Source organism: Nilaparvata lugens, chromosome 5, assembly GCF_014356525.2.
Source record: "Nilaparvata lugens isolate BPH chromosome 5, ASM1435652v1, whole genome shotgun sequence".
NCBI lineage: Eukaryota > Metazoa > Arthropoda > Insecta > Hemiptera > Delphacidae > Nilaparvata > Nilaparvata lugens.
Window position 1 is genome coordinate 51,011,115 of NC_052508.1, and position 14,445 is coordinate 51,025,559.

At 33.5% G+C, this 14,445-nt stretch overlaps 1 protein-coding gene across 4 annotated transcripts in view; it reads left to right on the forward strand.

Moving 5' to 3' along the window:
• LOC111045200 (protein bric-a-brac 2) overlaps positions 1 to 14,120 on the forward strand; it is a 31,715-nt gene extending 17,595 nt beyond the window's left edge. For 2 of the 4 annotated variants that reach the window (XM_039428633.1, XM_022330542.2), the window contains exons 7-13: positions 581 to 695; positions 2,128 to 2,243; positions 3,030 to 3,117; positions 4,410 to 4,573; positions 6,320 to 6,497; positions 8,008 to 8,287; positions 10,308 to 13,925. In XM_039428633.1, the coding sequence (XP_039284567.1) occupies positions 581 to 695; positions 2,128 to 2,243; positions 3,030 to 3,117; positions 4,410 to 4,573; positions 6,320 to 6,497; positions 8,008 to 8,287; positions 10,308 to 10,818 (1,452 nt within the window). In that variant the 3' untranslated portion in view covers positions 10,819 to 13,925. Of the gene's footprint in view, positions 1 to 580; positions 711 to 2,127; positions 2,244 to 3,029; positions 3,118 to 4,409; positions 4,574 to 6,319; positions 6,498 to 8,007; positions 8,288 to 10,307 lie in introns of all 4 variants that reach the window. The other 2 variants (XM_022330543.2, XM_022330540.2) reach the window with 2 other exon arrangements.
• The last annotated feature ends 325 nt before the right edge of the window (positions 14,121 to 14,445 follow it).

Below are 14,445 nucleotides of genomic sequence, written 5' to 3' on the forward strand. Positions count from 1 at the left end.
ATGTTGAATTTATATCTCAATATAGCTTTATTAAGCTTTTTATTCATCTAGCAATGAACACAAAGCAGTATTCCTTTGAGTTCCGTCTAGACTTTTATCTGTGAAACGTCTCAAAATATCACCGCAATTAAATTCACATATCTTACATTCTTGACCAAATTAACATAACAATAACATCGCACATAAAGGGTTACTAGCCTTTGTTTTGGGACAAACAGTTTGGAACTATTTGGTTCAGTATACAGTTTATAGTGACTGGCTTTAGCTTTTTTTTAGTACCGTATATAAGAATTATTTATTATTTTCTCATTTATGAGTTTATTTTCTATTCACTGACCGATTTGTGCCATTCCATTTCAATGCTTCTACAAAAGATGATTCTTGAACATTTTTAATTATAAACGAGCTTAGATACAACAAAATGGAGAATCAAATTGAAAGGCTCTAAAACTAAACTTTGGAAACATTGGAAGTGGATGCAAATTATGTACATCGATAATTTACTTAATTATTGAATAATTCTTTTATATTATAAATAAATTATGATTCATATGAGCATTATGTTTGTTTGTGTGTGCAGGTTGTTCTTGACGCAGCCAGATCGACAGACGTAGACATGCCCGAAACACAGCCCGCCGGACCCACAGCCACTCTCGTCTCCAGCATCGAACTGCAGACATCCACCCCGCCAGCTGGTAAGGATTTCATTGGTGAGCACACTTTTTCACTCTTTCCTCATAATAGTTATATTTTTTATCCTTATTTTTTCTAGTGCGGTCGAAGTTTGTGTTATGTTAAAAATCTCGTTGAAGATATCGTGTTGAAAAAAGTTATTGAGTCAGAATTTACTAATATTTTTGTAATTCTAGTTGGATTAATTAATTTTTTTATGAATATACTTCATTGGTACAATAATTGAAAGTAGCCTACTAATAATAATAAAAGTAATAATTTAAGGAGTACTCCAGTATTAAAGTATTACTTAACTATATAATATCCTTGTCTTCAATGTGAGTATTTATGATCTAAATTTGATATTCTGATTAATGCAGTGGCAACGGTTTTTAGTTGTCCTGGATTTGATTGATAAATTTCATTCACTACACTCAGAAGATACACGTTCATACAATAAAGTATTTTAGTTTTTAGTATAAAGTATATTAGTTTTCAAAGTATAGTTTTTATTGAGGTAAGTTCTTATTGAAGTATATAAGTTTTTAGTTCTCATAGATTCGAATAATACATTTCATACACTACACTCAGTAGATACACACATGTGCATACAATAAAGTAGGCTATTACATCCACAGGCCATAAGAGTTGAATTTTGCCTCTGCGTGTTTTAAACTTTTAGTTGTTTGCTCATATAAGAGCTTTATAATAAGCATATAAGTTCGCGTATAATACGAGAAGATGTAGTATACTTATTTTCATGTTCTGTAGAATTCCTCTCGATACATACCTTTTGTTGTATTTTTATTAATATCCTATTGAAAAATTGTTTGGTGAAAAGATTAAATTTTTTTATCGATCTGTTCTTTAGTAGATAATTTTGAATACGGTAATTAACTGTAGAATATTGAACAGACTAATAATCTCATTAGGTACTTATTTTTAGAGTTATAAAAATAACAAATAATGTCAATGACAATGAATAATAAAATACAGTAGTTCTACAGCAGTGGTTTTAGTGATAGAGTGAGGGAATACACATTTAAAATTTGAATAAGTGGACTGCAGTGTTAGTGTTGAAGAAACGACATTATTTATAAGCTGCATCAAATTTTCTCTTTCCATGAGTTGGATTGAGAACTATAAAGAAGTAATCTAAAATTTAACAAAGTGTTCTTACTAGTTTTTTATTTATTTAATTAATTGATCTAAAAATATGATAAATGAATCGGTTCCCAATGCATTTTTTGTTACTGAATCATAAATGTATCATACTTGTTGACTACCATCATACCGAAACATACCACTATGCTTTGTAATATGTAAAACTGTCATGTATTTCTGTGTTTTTTAGTTGTTTTGAATTTTTATTTCTGCATTCAACTCTGATCTGTGGTGCAGTTATTGTTGATCAACAATTCTTTTTTTAATTTATTCAATGTTTGGATTTGTCAGAGGGTGTTCAAACAATGAGGAGTGAGGATGGCAAGGAGGTGAAGGTCAAATTTGAAACATTGCGAGCTATGGAACAGGGCGAAACACTCGATATTGACAGCCACATGTCTGAGAGGGTAAGTCCAACCAAAATACCTTATTTCTATTATTGATTTTAATAATTTTTCTCTTATCATTTTCTGTTTTCTCAATGAAGATTCTTCGACATTTTTATTTCTTTTAAATTTACTTAATTTTGTTGATGATACTCAGTTTTGTTGATGAAAGTCCCAGTTTTTAGAAAATGACAAATTTGGGAATAAGATCGATTGTTCTAGTTATTAATAATAGTTTTTATTTGATGATGAATAGTAAATAATCTTTGTGAGCACGTTTCAGACCTGTGAGTTTTCTATCAGCTTGAAACATGTATTTTTGTAATTAATTAGAATATGCTATTGTTGATTTTAATCTATTTAACGAGTTGATGATGTCTGATTGTTGGTAATGATGACCTATAGTAATGTAGTGGTATAGTTATATAGTAATGATCAGTTATATTAATGTTCTGAAACAGTAAAAAATTAACAAGAGAGATATAACCTTCATTCATCTTGGGATTTCTCTTATTCAACCATTTAAGCTTGATAATTCATATTGGCAAATATGCCTTGTTTTCTGTAGTATTCAACAATTATTGCTGAATTAAATAGTTATCAACTTCCCAATTTGGAAAATTATTATTATTAATTATTTCTATTATATATAAATATGATTATGTTCAGACATCACTTTTATTTTATTATTTTTTTGAATTCGGGTAGATTATTATTTGTTCTGTAATGTCTTTTGTTGGGTTTTGGGATTAAGTCGCGTTATGACAAGTGTGCTAACTTATAATGTTATAATTAATTGGATTTTAGGGTGATGATGAACATGAACATTCAATGCACACAATGATGATCACGCCTGAGTTGTTAGGTCTAATTCCACCCGGCCATTCCAGTGAATGTAAGTATACTTTTAATAATTTTTCTATTCATATTTAAACTAGATTTGAGTGTTACATATGTTCGATTGGAAACTCCATGATTATCCATCTCTTATATTGAAAGAAGTCTTAATGTATTTTTTATTATATTTATCGTGGGAGCAATATGTAACAATTATAATTTAAATTTATTTACTCAGTCAGTCCAGGTATAAGTCAAGTTCAGTATCCTTACTTAGTTTCTAGATTCAAGTTGAGTTTAGCATTCATCAGAATTTTAACCTTAGTGACATGCCACATTTTTCTGATTATAAAAAAATGCAAGATGAATTTATTAGTTCATATTGTCGTTTTTTTCTTGACGCTTTTCAATTGAAGTTAATTTATTACTGTCAACTAGATGAAGTTTTGAGAACTATTTCTATTTCGTTATATTCAACAATATTCATTGAAATAATGACATTTCAACTAGTTTTTGTTACCGAAATTCGGAAGTGAACTTATCTTTACAATAAAAACGTGGTGCCGGTAACTTCAAATATTTCCATCTATTGTAATGATATATGACTTTTATTCTAGCTCGGTTTAACAATGATGATCACGCTTCGGTGAAATATTGTTCTTTAAACTATGCCAGCTCTTGATGATGGAGAGTTATACTAGGCTATGTCATATGGTCTACTATTAAGAGTATATTGTTGATCAAAATATGACTTTTATCCTTGCTCGGTTTATTACCGTTAGTTTTGCTGAGATATTGCTTTTTTCAACCATGTTAGAACCAACGATCTATATATACTAACTAGTTATTATTATATAGATTATTGGTTAGAACTCCTTGATATAGAGTTATACTATATTATATGCTCTGCTATTTAGAGTATATTGATGAAGAATATATGACTTTCATCCTAGCTCGGTTTATCACTGTTAGTTTTGCTGTAATATTGCTTTTTAACAATGCTAGAACTCCGTGATATAGAGTTAAACTACATTATAATATATGCTCTGCTATTATAGTATATTGCTTTATTACTTTTCTCGAATTCATTCAGTGATTGTAAATAGTTTTCAAGTTTTTATTCTATTCAAAATACAAGCCATCAAATATTTTCCATCTGTGATTCAATTTTGAAATACGCAAACTGGAGTCGCCAGCTAATGATTTTACTATTTCATGTTTTTGCTCATTATTCCCTATCTTTTCACTTTTAATACGTTCTGCATGTTTAGTATTTTTCCATTATTCTTCCTGTCACTCAGTTCCTTGTACTAAGATGGATAAACAGTGGCTAAATTTATTGTGCTTCAGTGGACATGAACGGGAGTCAGTCTGACTGCGGCAGCAGCGTGTGTGGCAAGAATTGCGGGGGTGGGGGTGGAGGAGGTGGTCCTGGCATGAACAAGAGCTGGTCCCAGGAAGACATGGAGCTGGCACTAGATGCTCTGCGCAACCACAACATGAGTCTCACCAAGGTACCTATTTTGTGTTCATACTGTAGATGAATTTATGAGTTCTGTTGAGCCGTAGAGGGAAATAGCATACAAAGATATTCCACGGTAAAGGGCGTTTATGTTCCAAATTTCATTGTTTGTTCGAGCCGCTAGTCCACGGAGTTCTTTTTTGTGTAGCTATAAAATGTGATGCTGGTAGTCTCTCATGCCGTGCCGTCCATACACTCTCACCCGTCCTAGACAGTCATAATCAACAATAGTAGACAATAATCGGTTTAAACAAACTGTGAAATTTTGAACACAGATGCCCCATACCATGGGATATGAATAACATTTTCTTTATTGATGTCCATCTTCATTGATGTTACGGCAGTGCTTGTCAGCTGTGATCTGCGAGATACTGAGATTATAATTGTCAGCTAATTGTGTAGCCGACAACTCTATCACCATCCTAAGCAATGAATCATTGAATCACACTAATCAAATTAAAAAGGAAAAAAGTTGAACAGAAAATGTGAAAAACACTGCCAGAAAATGGCGAAAAACTAGACTTGAGATATGTTTAGACCAAGCTATTTTACTCTGCAGAGCAAAGGAGCAATATCTTAACGTCCACAGAGTTTGTGTTCACACCAAAATCATCTGTGGGCCGGCAGAGCTATTTTCGATCTGTTCTCAGTTGCACTCTGATTCCAAAATGTTCAATTATTACATTTATTTTTTTTTTTTTTGAGCAAACGCGGACCAAATTATTTATTTCAAGGCGCTGAATCCAAATCTGAAATTAGAATTCTTCTATATCTCCATGTTCACGTGATTTAGGTTTTTGATGATCTTTATCAAAAATATGCACTCTGATGCCTGGAGAAAATCGCTCCCAGAGCGATTCGAGAACATCTGCATACGAGCAGAGTTTTCTTGGAACGTCGGCTGGCAGATACACAGATGTCGGTGTGAACACCCGCATTGGTTAAGCTGGCGACAGATCTTTTCAAATCCATCCATCTACAGACTCTGTAGAGCTGCAGATTTTGGTCTGAACATTACTTTAGTCAACTGGAGCGCTTGATGATACAAACCTGCAAAAAATATGTAATTAATTACTCAATTCATATTCTATCTGGAAATGTGATTTTGGTGCCTTTGGAAAGCACCAATTTCAAACTTATAAGAAACTATCATCTCCTGAAAATTGATTTTCTGACACTGAAATGAAGTGAGATTGTCCTTGTTACCTTTTCTAAGGTTGAGCTTTGTTATTGTTTCAGCTTTACATATACTAGTATTTCTGTGAACAGTAGACCTCACGCAGTATTCTCATCTACAAGTACCTGATTGAAACTATATACCTTATGGAAATACAGCAATAGACTGGCTTCTCCACACATCTGTGTAATCACTTGTCAGCTGATTTAAGATGAATAATTCTATAGTCTGATTTTTACTCTAATATTGGCGTATGAAGGAGGCTCCTTTTTCCTTTTATATTATCCTTGAAATGCAAAATTTCCAAAAACCTTGTATATACGTCGACGCGCAATTAAAAAAGGAACATACATGTCAAATTTCATGAAAATCTATTTCCGCGTTTCGCCGTGAATGCGCAACATATAAACATTTAAACATTTAAACATTAAGAGAAATGCCAAACCGTCGACTTGAATCTTTGACCTCACTTCGCTCGGTCAACTATAATATTAGAAATGTACCATAATTCACATATTTTCTAAATTAAAATATGAATGAATGGATTGTGTGTGGTTGCAGGCGTCGACGACCTATGGCATTCCATCGACGACACTGTGGCAGCGCGCGCACCGCATGGGCATCGACACGCCCAAGAAGGAAGGGCCGGGCAAGTCGTGGACGGAGGAGGTGCTCAATGTGGCGCTCGAGGCTCTGCGCAACGGAAGCATCTCCGCCAACAAGGCTAGCAAGGCTTATGGTCAGTGCAGTGGCTCACAAAATATATCTTTTCATTTTTTAATATAAAGTAGTTTGTGTAAAAAGGTTTTATAATGATGGTATTCAAAGCACGAGTGTGATGTAATTTAACAATAGGCCAAAAGCTACTCAGAGAGAGTGAACAGTAAACTGAAAACTTGACGAAATGTAAACTTGACTAACTGGAAACTTGTTTTAGTGAAAACTTTACAAACTGACCCTGCTGTTAGCATCTGAAACCATGTTTTAATGTTAATGCTACTATCATCGAAAACCGTGTTATAATATTTTTAAAGTATGTGCATAATGTTCACATTAATAATAATATTAATAAATTTAATTCCCATTAATTTACAAATAACCAATCAAATCAATAAAATGTACACAATATTCAAAAATACATTATATGAAACTTACTACAAATATAAATAAATAGCATTTTTTCGGAAATTAACCTACTCAACTATAGGAAACCCGTGTTCTAGAGCAGGTGTAGATTGTAGTAGTATAGATTTGAAAATGCATTGCGAAAAGGAATAACTCTTGTTATGGGATTGATTGTATGTTGTTGTAGGCCTTATGTTTGCATTGTAACATGGTTTTAGATAAATAATACAATTGAGATTGAATATTCTTGTAGTTCATTATATATTTTCAGATAGTTTACAAAGAATTTGGCAACAGATCTTCACAAACAATTCTTTTACAAAGAATCTCAAAGAAGATTGAATATTCTGGTAGTTCATGATATATATTTCTAGAAATTTTACAAAGAATTTGCCTAGGTACCGGAAAAGACAGAGCTATCTGGTTTGTCTAGTAACAGACAAGGATAAAGGATAACAAACCAATGTTAATCAGGTGCTGACCATAGACATATCACAATAGACACCGATACGTCTTGAAGTAGGTCCGGATTCCATAGGACCGTAGGTTTTGATTTTACTATAGACCCATAGGTCATGAAATTAGATAATTGAAATATTTTCTTGTAAATTCCATGTATAAAAATGTTAATGTTGATACCAAAACAAAGTCTTGCTGCAAAATCAATTCTAATTAATTGTTTCATTATCATCACATGCAGTCAATTAATAATGAAGTGATGTGAGTGCCCTATGAATAGTAATTGCATCAGAATTTTGAGATAATAGGACGGGGCAGAATCGGCTTTTAGGTTTAGAATTGGTTTCCTTTGTCAATTATCAAATCAGGAGTGATCATGCTATTTTGCCCTTGCTTGCTACAATTTGATAATGATAGTCATCATTCAATTACATTTCTCCATATGACTTATAGTATTGTTTATATAAACATATACAATTCCACAGTATATGAATATAATACACTACTTTTACATAATATGTGTATAATTGACAATGTGATATGTGATGGTTGTTCAATTTATTTATTTATTATTGGATAGAGCAAACAATACAATAGTTGGAAAGGAAAAGACTGGCTATTGCCCAAAACTTCTTCCATTTCCTAATTTTTGTCTCAATTGACAGGCATTCCGAGCAGCACACTGTACAAGATAGCGCGCCGCGAAGGCATCCGACTGGCGGCGCCGTTCAACTCGACGCCGACGACGTGGAACCCCGAGGACCTGGACCGGGCGCTGGAGGGGATTAGGTCGGGCACGACGACCGTGCAGAAGGCAGCCGCCGAGTACGGCATTCCATCGGGCACCCTGTACGGCCGCTGCAAGCGAGAGGGCATCGAGCTGTCTCGCAGCAACCCGACGCCCTGGTCCGAGGACGCCATGAACGAGGCGCTCGAGTCTGTCAGGTCAGCATCCAATTGCTTTCTCGACCAGTGGCTAGCAGACTATGGCCAGCAGTGATGGGTCACTAAGTAGCAGTATTACGAGTAGAAACTAGGAATCCAGAGATAACAGGGATCCATTACACCCACATATTTATTTATATATCTGCTAACTTATTTACTCATCTAATCAAATAAAAATCTTCTTTTTCCACAAATACGGTATTAGTACAAATATACAATTATAAGTAACATAAAATACAGATAATAAAGTACTTGAATTCGTTTTTCCCATAATACATCATGGAATGAGCCTACATATAATATAAATTACAAATAATAAAGTACTTGAATTAGGTATTCATATAATACATTATGGAATGATTTTAGATATAAATTCAGAGGTTGATCAGTAAAATAAATATTGGCTTTTTGTTGTTTGGGAGTCCCATACAGGAAGGATTTAACTGAATATATAATTTAGGCCATCAATAGGCCTCACACCTGTTCATCCGGGACCGACAATTAACTTGCTCATTCGATAGCACTGGGGTTCATCAGTAAAAGACATCTGGTTGAAACTCCTATCAGGTTTTTCTCATTCAATTATATGCATTTATATACGTGCAAGTCAACATATTTTGTCACAATCTGATCGATATGTCGATGGAATACATAATTTCTCTTACATTCTTAAAATATATGTAGGTGTAATGGGGTCCTAAGAGGGGCGATAGGAAAATACTAATTTCCAATTTTTAAGATTAATTACTCGAGTATAAGTAGAAAAAAGTAGAACCTAGATTCTTATTTTTGGAAAAGTATTAATTATTTTTTGTTTTTGTTGTTGACAAGACAGATTTATGTTGTAGATTGTTGGATAGTTGTGAACTTTTAGAAGATACACGATGTTGATGTAGTTAAAGATGTACATGCAATTGCAGTAATGTAGGCCTAGTTGAAGATGGAGCTAGGAATGTAGTCAATTTGAAAAATGTACGAAATAGTTGTTGATGTGCTGTGTTTAACTATTAGTTAATTTAGTAAAGAAAGAAGAGTTGGTCGTTATATTAAAAGATTTGATAGTTTCCAGTTTCTGGAGTATAGTTTGTAGACTGATAGTTTAGGTTTTTATCCTTCAAAAGACTATGCTCATTTATTTATTTATAATTTTTCCCTTCAGATTTACATTTTTTGTTAGTTTATTTTGAGATAGTAAAGAATGCTTGTGGATGTGCTCTCTAGGATATGGTTGGATGACTGAGCCACTTCTCTCTCAGTTGGATGACTGAGCCACTTTGGGGTGTTTAAGCAAAATCTACTTAGTTTCTGAATTTTGGTTAGTGTGCGATGGTTGTGAATGTTCTATAGTCTGAAGAAAGTTAAGATAGGTTTTTTATTTTTAGAAAATAGTCGTGTTGTTCAGAACATTAATTTTGTTTTGCTGTGTTGTTCTAAAGTATATTTATAATTTATTTACCTCACCAAAAATACATTTGTACATACATTTGTTTATCAATTTTTATAATATTTAATTTTGCAAATGCTGTAACCTAATCAATTGGGTAGTTTCATTCAATAGTAGCCTACATACTATTCGATTCAATTTGATGTTTTCAACTGACTAAAATGAATAACATTTTATAGACACACTAATCTAAAATCGAGCTCAAATCTCAAATCAATCTAAATTTTGCTCAAACTTGTATTGTCTCAATTGTAATGTGTTTTATGAATTCTGTTTATATTATACAAATCAATCTAAAAATTTTGCTCAAACTGTTAGTATATTTTTTGAATCAGGAACTGTAATGTGCCTTATGAATTCTGTTTATGTTATCCAAATGTGGTATAACTGTTTTTATTCTACCAATCACACATTCATCTCATGAATCATATATCTTTAGAATCTTATTACCAATGAATAATGTACTGTGATCTTGTGAACAATGGCCATGTATTTGTGATATTTGATGTGAAATAAACTGAAATCGTGAAATCTGTGTAGATTCTTTGAATGCTAAGCGACCATTTTGTGCTCTAGGATCGGGCAGATGAGCATCAACCAAGCGGCAATCCACTACAACTTGCCCTACTCGTCACTCTATGGTCGCTTCAAGCGCATCAAGTATGAGGCCGACCACGAGCACAACACCAACGAGGTTGGCTCGACGAGTGACGTGGACGGTGGGGGAGCCCACACGCCCCACACACCCATGTCGGGGGGCGTGCCCACGCCCCACAGTGTGCACAGCACCCATAGTGTGCACAGTGTGCATAGCGCTCACAGCACCACGTCTGCACCTCCCACGTCCGGCCCTCCTCCCGTGTCAGTTACTTCGGTCCAGACTTCCATGAGCAATCAAACACAACAGCAGCAGCAACAACAACAACAACAACAACAACAGCAGCAGCAGCAGCAGCAGCATCCTCCCCCCCAACCGCCCCCTCCTCCTCACCCACCCATGCCCCACATTCCGCCCCAGATCATGCTGGTGCAGTACCAGCAGGCGCCCCCGCCGCCCCTGCATATGTACCAGCCGGCCCCCAGCTGAAGTCTCTATGCCTCCACCAGTGAGGTAGCTCCTCCGCCTCCGCCACCGCCCCCACAATGATCACAGGTCGGGGCTCAACCACCCTTGCATCTTAGCCACACCAACATCTATCTGAAATTGAAGTGAGATTGATTTGAAGTTAAAGATCTATATGAAATTAGAGTGAGGTTACTATTGTAAAATTGTTTTGGAGAGATTTATTGAATTTATTGACAGTGGGACCTTTCCTATTGTCAGGAAGGTATCCTAATTGACGTTCCCTTTTAGCTAAAGTTCTATAATCTATCTAAGGATCAGATAGAAGTGATCAATAACAGGCTGTTTTCTGTTTAGATTAAACATGGTGAAGTTTGGACAATAATATCCACTCCTAGCACCTCACCTACTAGAAATGACTTGTTTAATCATAGAGAAGGCGAGGATACAAGCTATCAGTAATTTCTTACTGCCAATTTTTTCAATATTTTAAATCAGCATGACAGATTCATTGAGTGAATTATGTGACGTAACGGACACACAGTCTGAATCACTAGGTCTGAGAAATCTAGAAGGTAAATTTATATTCATTCCAGGATGTTTGGAACTTGCATAAAGTTCATATAATTTTTTTTGTCATTTTAAACTTAATTACAGTATTTAGACAGTATTTGGATCATTGTTTTTGGACAGATTCCCATTGCTCAAACTGTAATATCTGGAAAAGCAACTACTTCTAAAAAGTGTAGGCGTTTTTTGTAATGATGCTATTGTTTACTCTATCGAAATGCGTTTAAATGAAACATTTTTCTAAGATTATTACACAAAATAAGACTAATCTGGTTGCCTAGCCTACTACAATAAATACGAATTTGGACACTTTACACAAAAATATAAACCTGACGCTATGATGCTAAAAGCTCTATCGCCCCTGATCATATGGGTGAAGACTAATAATTTTGGGACTCACCCAAGATGAGGACGATGTTGAAGTCCATCCTCTTGATGTCGATTCGGTGGTACACAATCCCGAAAAAAACTGGTGTATCAAATTCCGTACTTTAACGAGACGCGCTCCGATTTATTCAAAAGCCCGGAAAAGTGTGCCCGGAAAGAATGCTTTTTTGTCTCCAGGCCCGACTCTTCCCAGGCCTACACGTGGAAACTAGACTATGGAAGGGGGGAAGAAGAGTCAGATACTGGTGATGGGACGAGTGGACGGAAACTCACTTTCCCAGGCTGGGATGCTAGCTAGGCAGTTCCCAACCCTGAGAAAGATCACCACCTCGTTCATCGGTTAGAAAAATGCAGGCTTTCCGTAGCCTATGCTAGGCAGCCAGCAAAACAATTACGTTCTATTAAATTCAAATTATCTATCTATCATCTTTACCGTACAACTATTATTCTATATTTCACTAGTACTAATTTCTAATATTATCTATTATCAATGATTTCTATTACAGAACGAAATTTATTAGTCTTGTTGGTTTTAGTTTAGGTTGTTTTATCCCCATCAACTTCACAACATATTATTATTATTATTGGAGCCTAGCCCTTTTCAAAGAATTACAAAATTTAGGTATCAGGAATTTAGCCTTTGGCAATGAAAATTTGCATAATTTACCGACGTCTGATCATTGTGGTGGCATTTGGTGTCTAATTCTTGCATACAGATTTTGCAAAACGTTTGAAGATTTGCAAAAGTGTTGCATCTGTGAACTTTTTGTGGCTGTTATCGGTCACGTGATAGAGCTGGTGGAGCTATTTGTGTGATATAAAAACTTTACAAATTTGTAAATTGTAGTGTGAACAGTAGCTTTAATGTATTGAATGTGTATTTTTGTGTTCGTATTTCGATCACTTACTTAACATTCCTTGTTTCTTCCTTAATACTTTAAACTGTTCGATTCAATTTGCATTTACTCAGTTCATTTTTGTTCAAAAATAATTTATTGTAAATAATTATTGTGTATATAGAATGTAAATAGACTATTGAAATAATTTCAAGCTTTGAGGTTTTAACCAACCTTTACAAAAAATTATAAGACTTGTTTCAAAATACAGTCTAATACAACACAGAGGTAACAAGTGGGCAATTTTCCAGAAAACAAAAGTATTTTGAAAAGCCAAAGGAAATTTAACTTTATCTTAGGAAATTTATCTTAGCTGATTTGGATACTGAAAATTCTGTTTTTCAAATACAGTACACAGTTAATATTTTTCTCAATCATATATCTTTTATGAAATTTTCTAACGATGGATATTTTTATTAATTAATTAAAGATTGTATTAAATTCAATACTTCTTATACACATATTGTTTGTTTCAAGCATTTTATAATTCTTTTCAAGTCTTCAAGGTTTTTATTCAGAAGTCGGCTATACTCATAAACATTTTTTCATTTTAATTCATTTTACTAGAAGACTCCTTGTTTTTGTCAAATTTAATACATTAAATTGCCATGTTTCTAAATAGATTATCTCTTGTTTGTGGTAAAAACTTTTTTTTACCAAAGCTTTTAAAAGTTCTAGCTGAGAAAATTAGAAAACACTTGATTCGTTCAGAAATAGTTCGTTTCGAATTTTGTTCCCTCAATACCATTTATATAGATATCAATATTTAATAGATTCTTTCAATATGCTGTTCAACCGGCTCATTAAATTTTGGAAGATTTTCTCTTTTCTATTCAAATCTTGCGAAGTTGAGATGGAAAAGTAAATCATGTAGATGTATTGATAAAAGAAATTTTCTTACTACATGACCACTTGAAATTAATATGTATTGAAAATTAGTTATTAGTTACAATGATCTCATGAAATTACTGTAAAATTATCGATTTGAGTGGTAGTGTTTTGACAAATTGATGTATCTATAAAAATAATTCTTGTAGAGTTTAACAATGGAATTTGTAAACATTATTGGCTAAATTGATCATCGAAAATGTTTATCCAACTTTTCTGTTGATAGTTCAAATGCAATATGATTACTTACTAAAAGCTTTTTGGAAGTGTGATACAAAGATCAAAGAAATTGAATATATTACATTATCATGTAGATGAACAACGCTTTACTACAGATATCAATTATTGTAAGATCATTGACATATTTGAATATTATCCTTAGTTTTATTTGTATTTGAGTGGTTTGAAAATACAAGTCTGACTACAGTTTTTTAAGGTGGCTGATGAATGATGGACCATTTTTGGGATGGTTGTTGGGATTATTTCTATCAGCATGGATGTATAGTAAATTAAAATATTCGGAAGCAATAGTACAAGAATAATAAATTATTGACATAGAAATTTTAAACTTATTGAATTATGTTATTAAAAAAAAACTTTTATGAAATCGTATCATTTCCATTAAACAGTCATTTTAGCAAGAAGCTTCTCATTCCAATTTCCCTTCAATCTGAAAAATCCAATTCCAGTTCAATTTTCCTGATCTAAGTGATATTGTTTTACTTGAAACTGATATTCTTAATTAATTTTTTTTTATAATTTTAGGAAATTCTCTTTGCACACATCTAGATAATAACCCCAGTAACTAATTTAGTATTTTTGACTTGACCTAATACAAATAAGAGTTTTTAGAACTTCTAGTAAATGTATTATAGTGTAGATTATGTTGATATTTCAAAAATCTCCATTT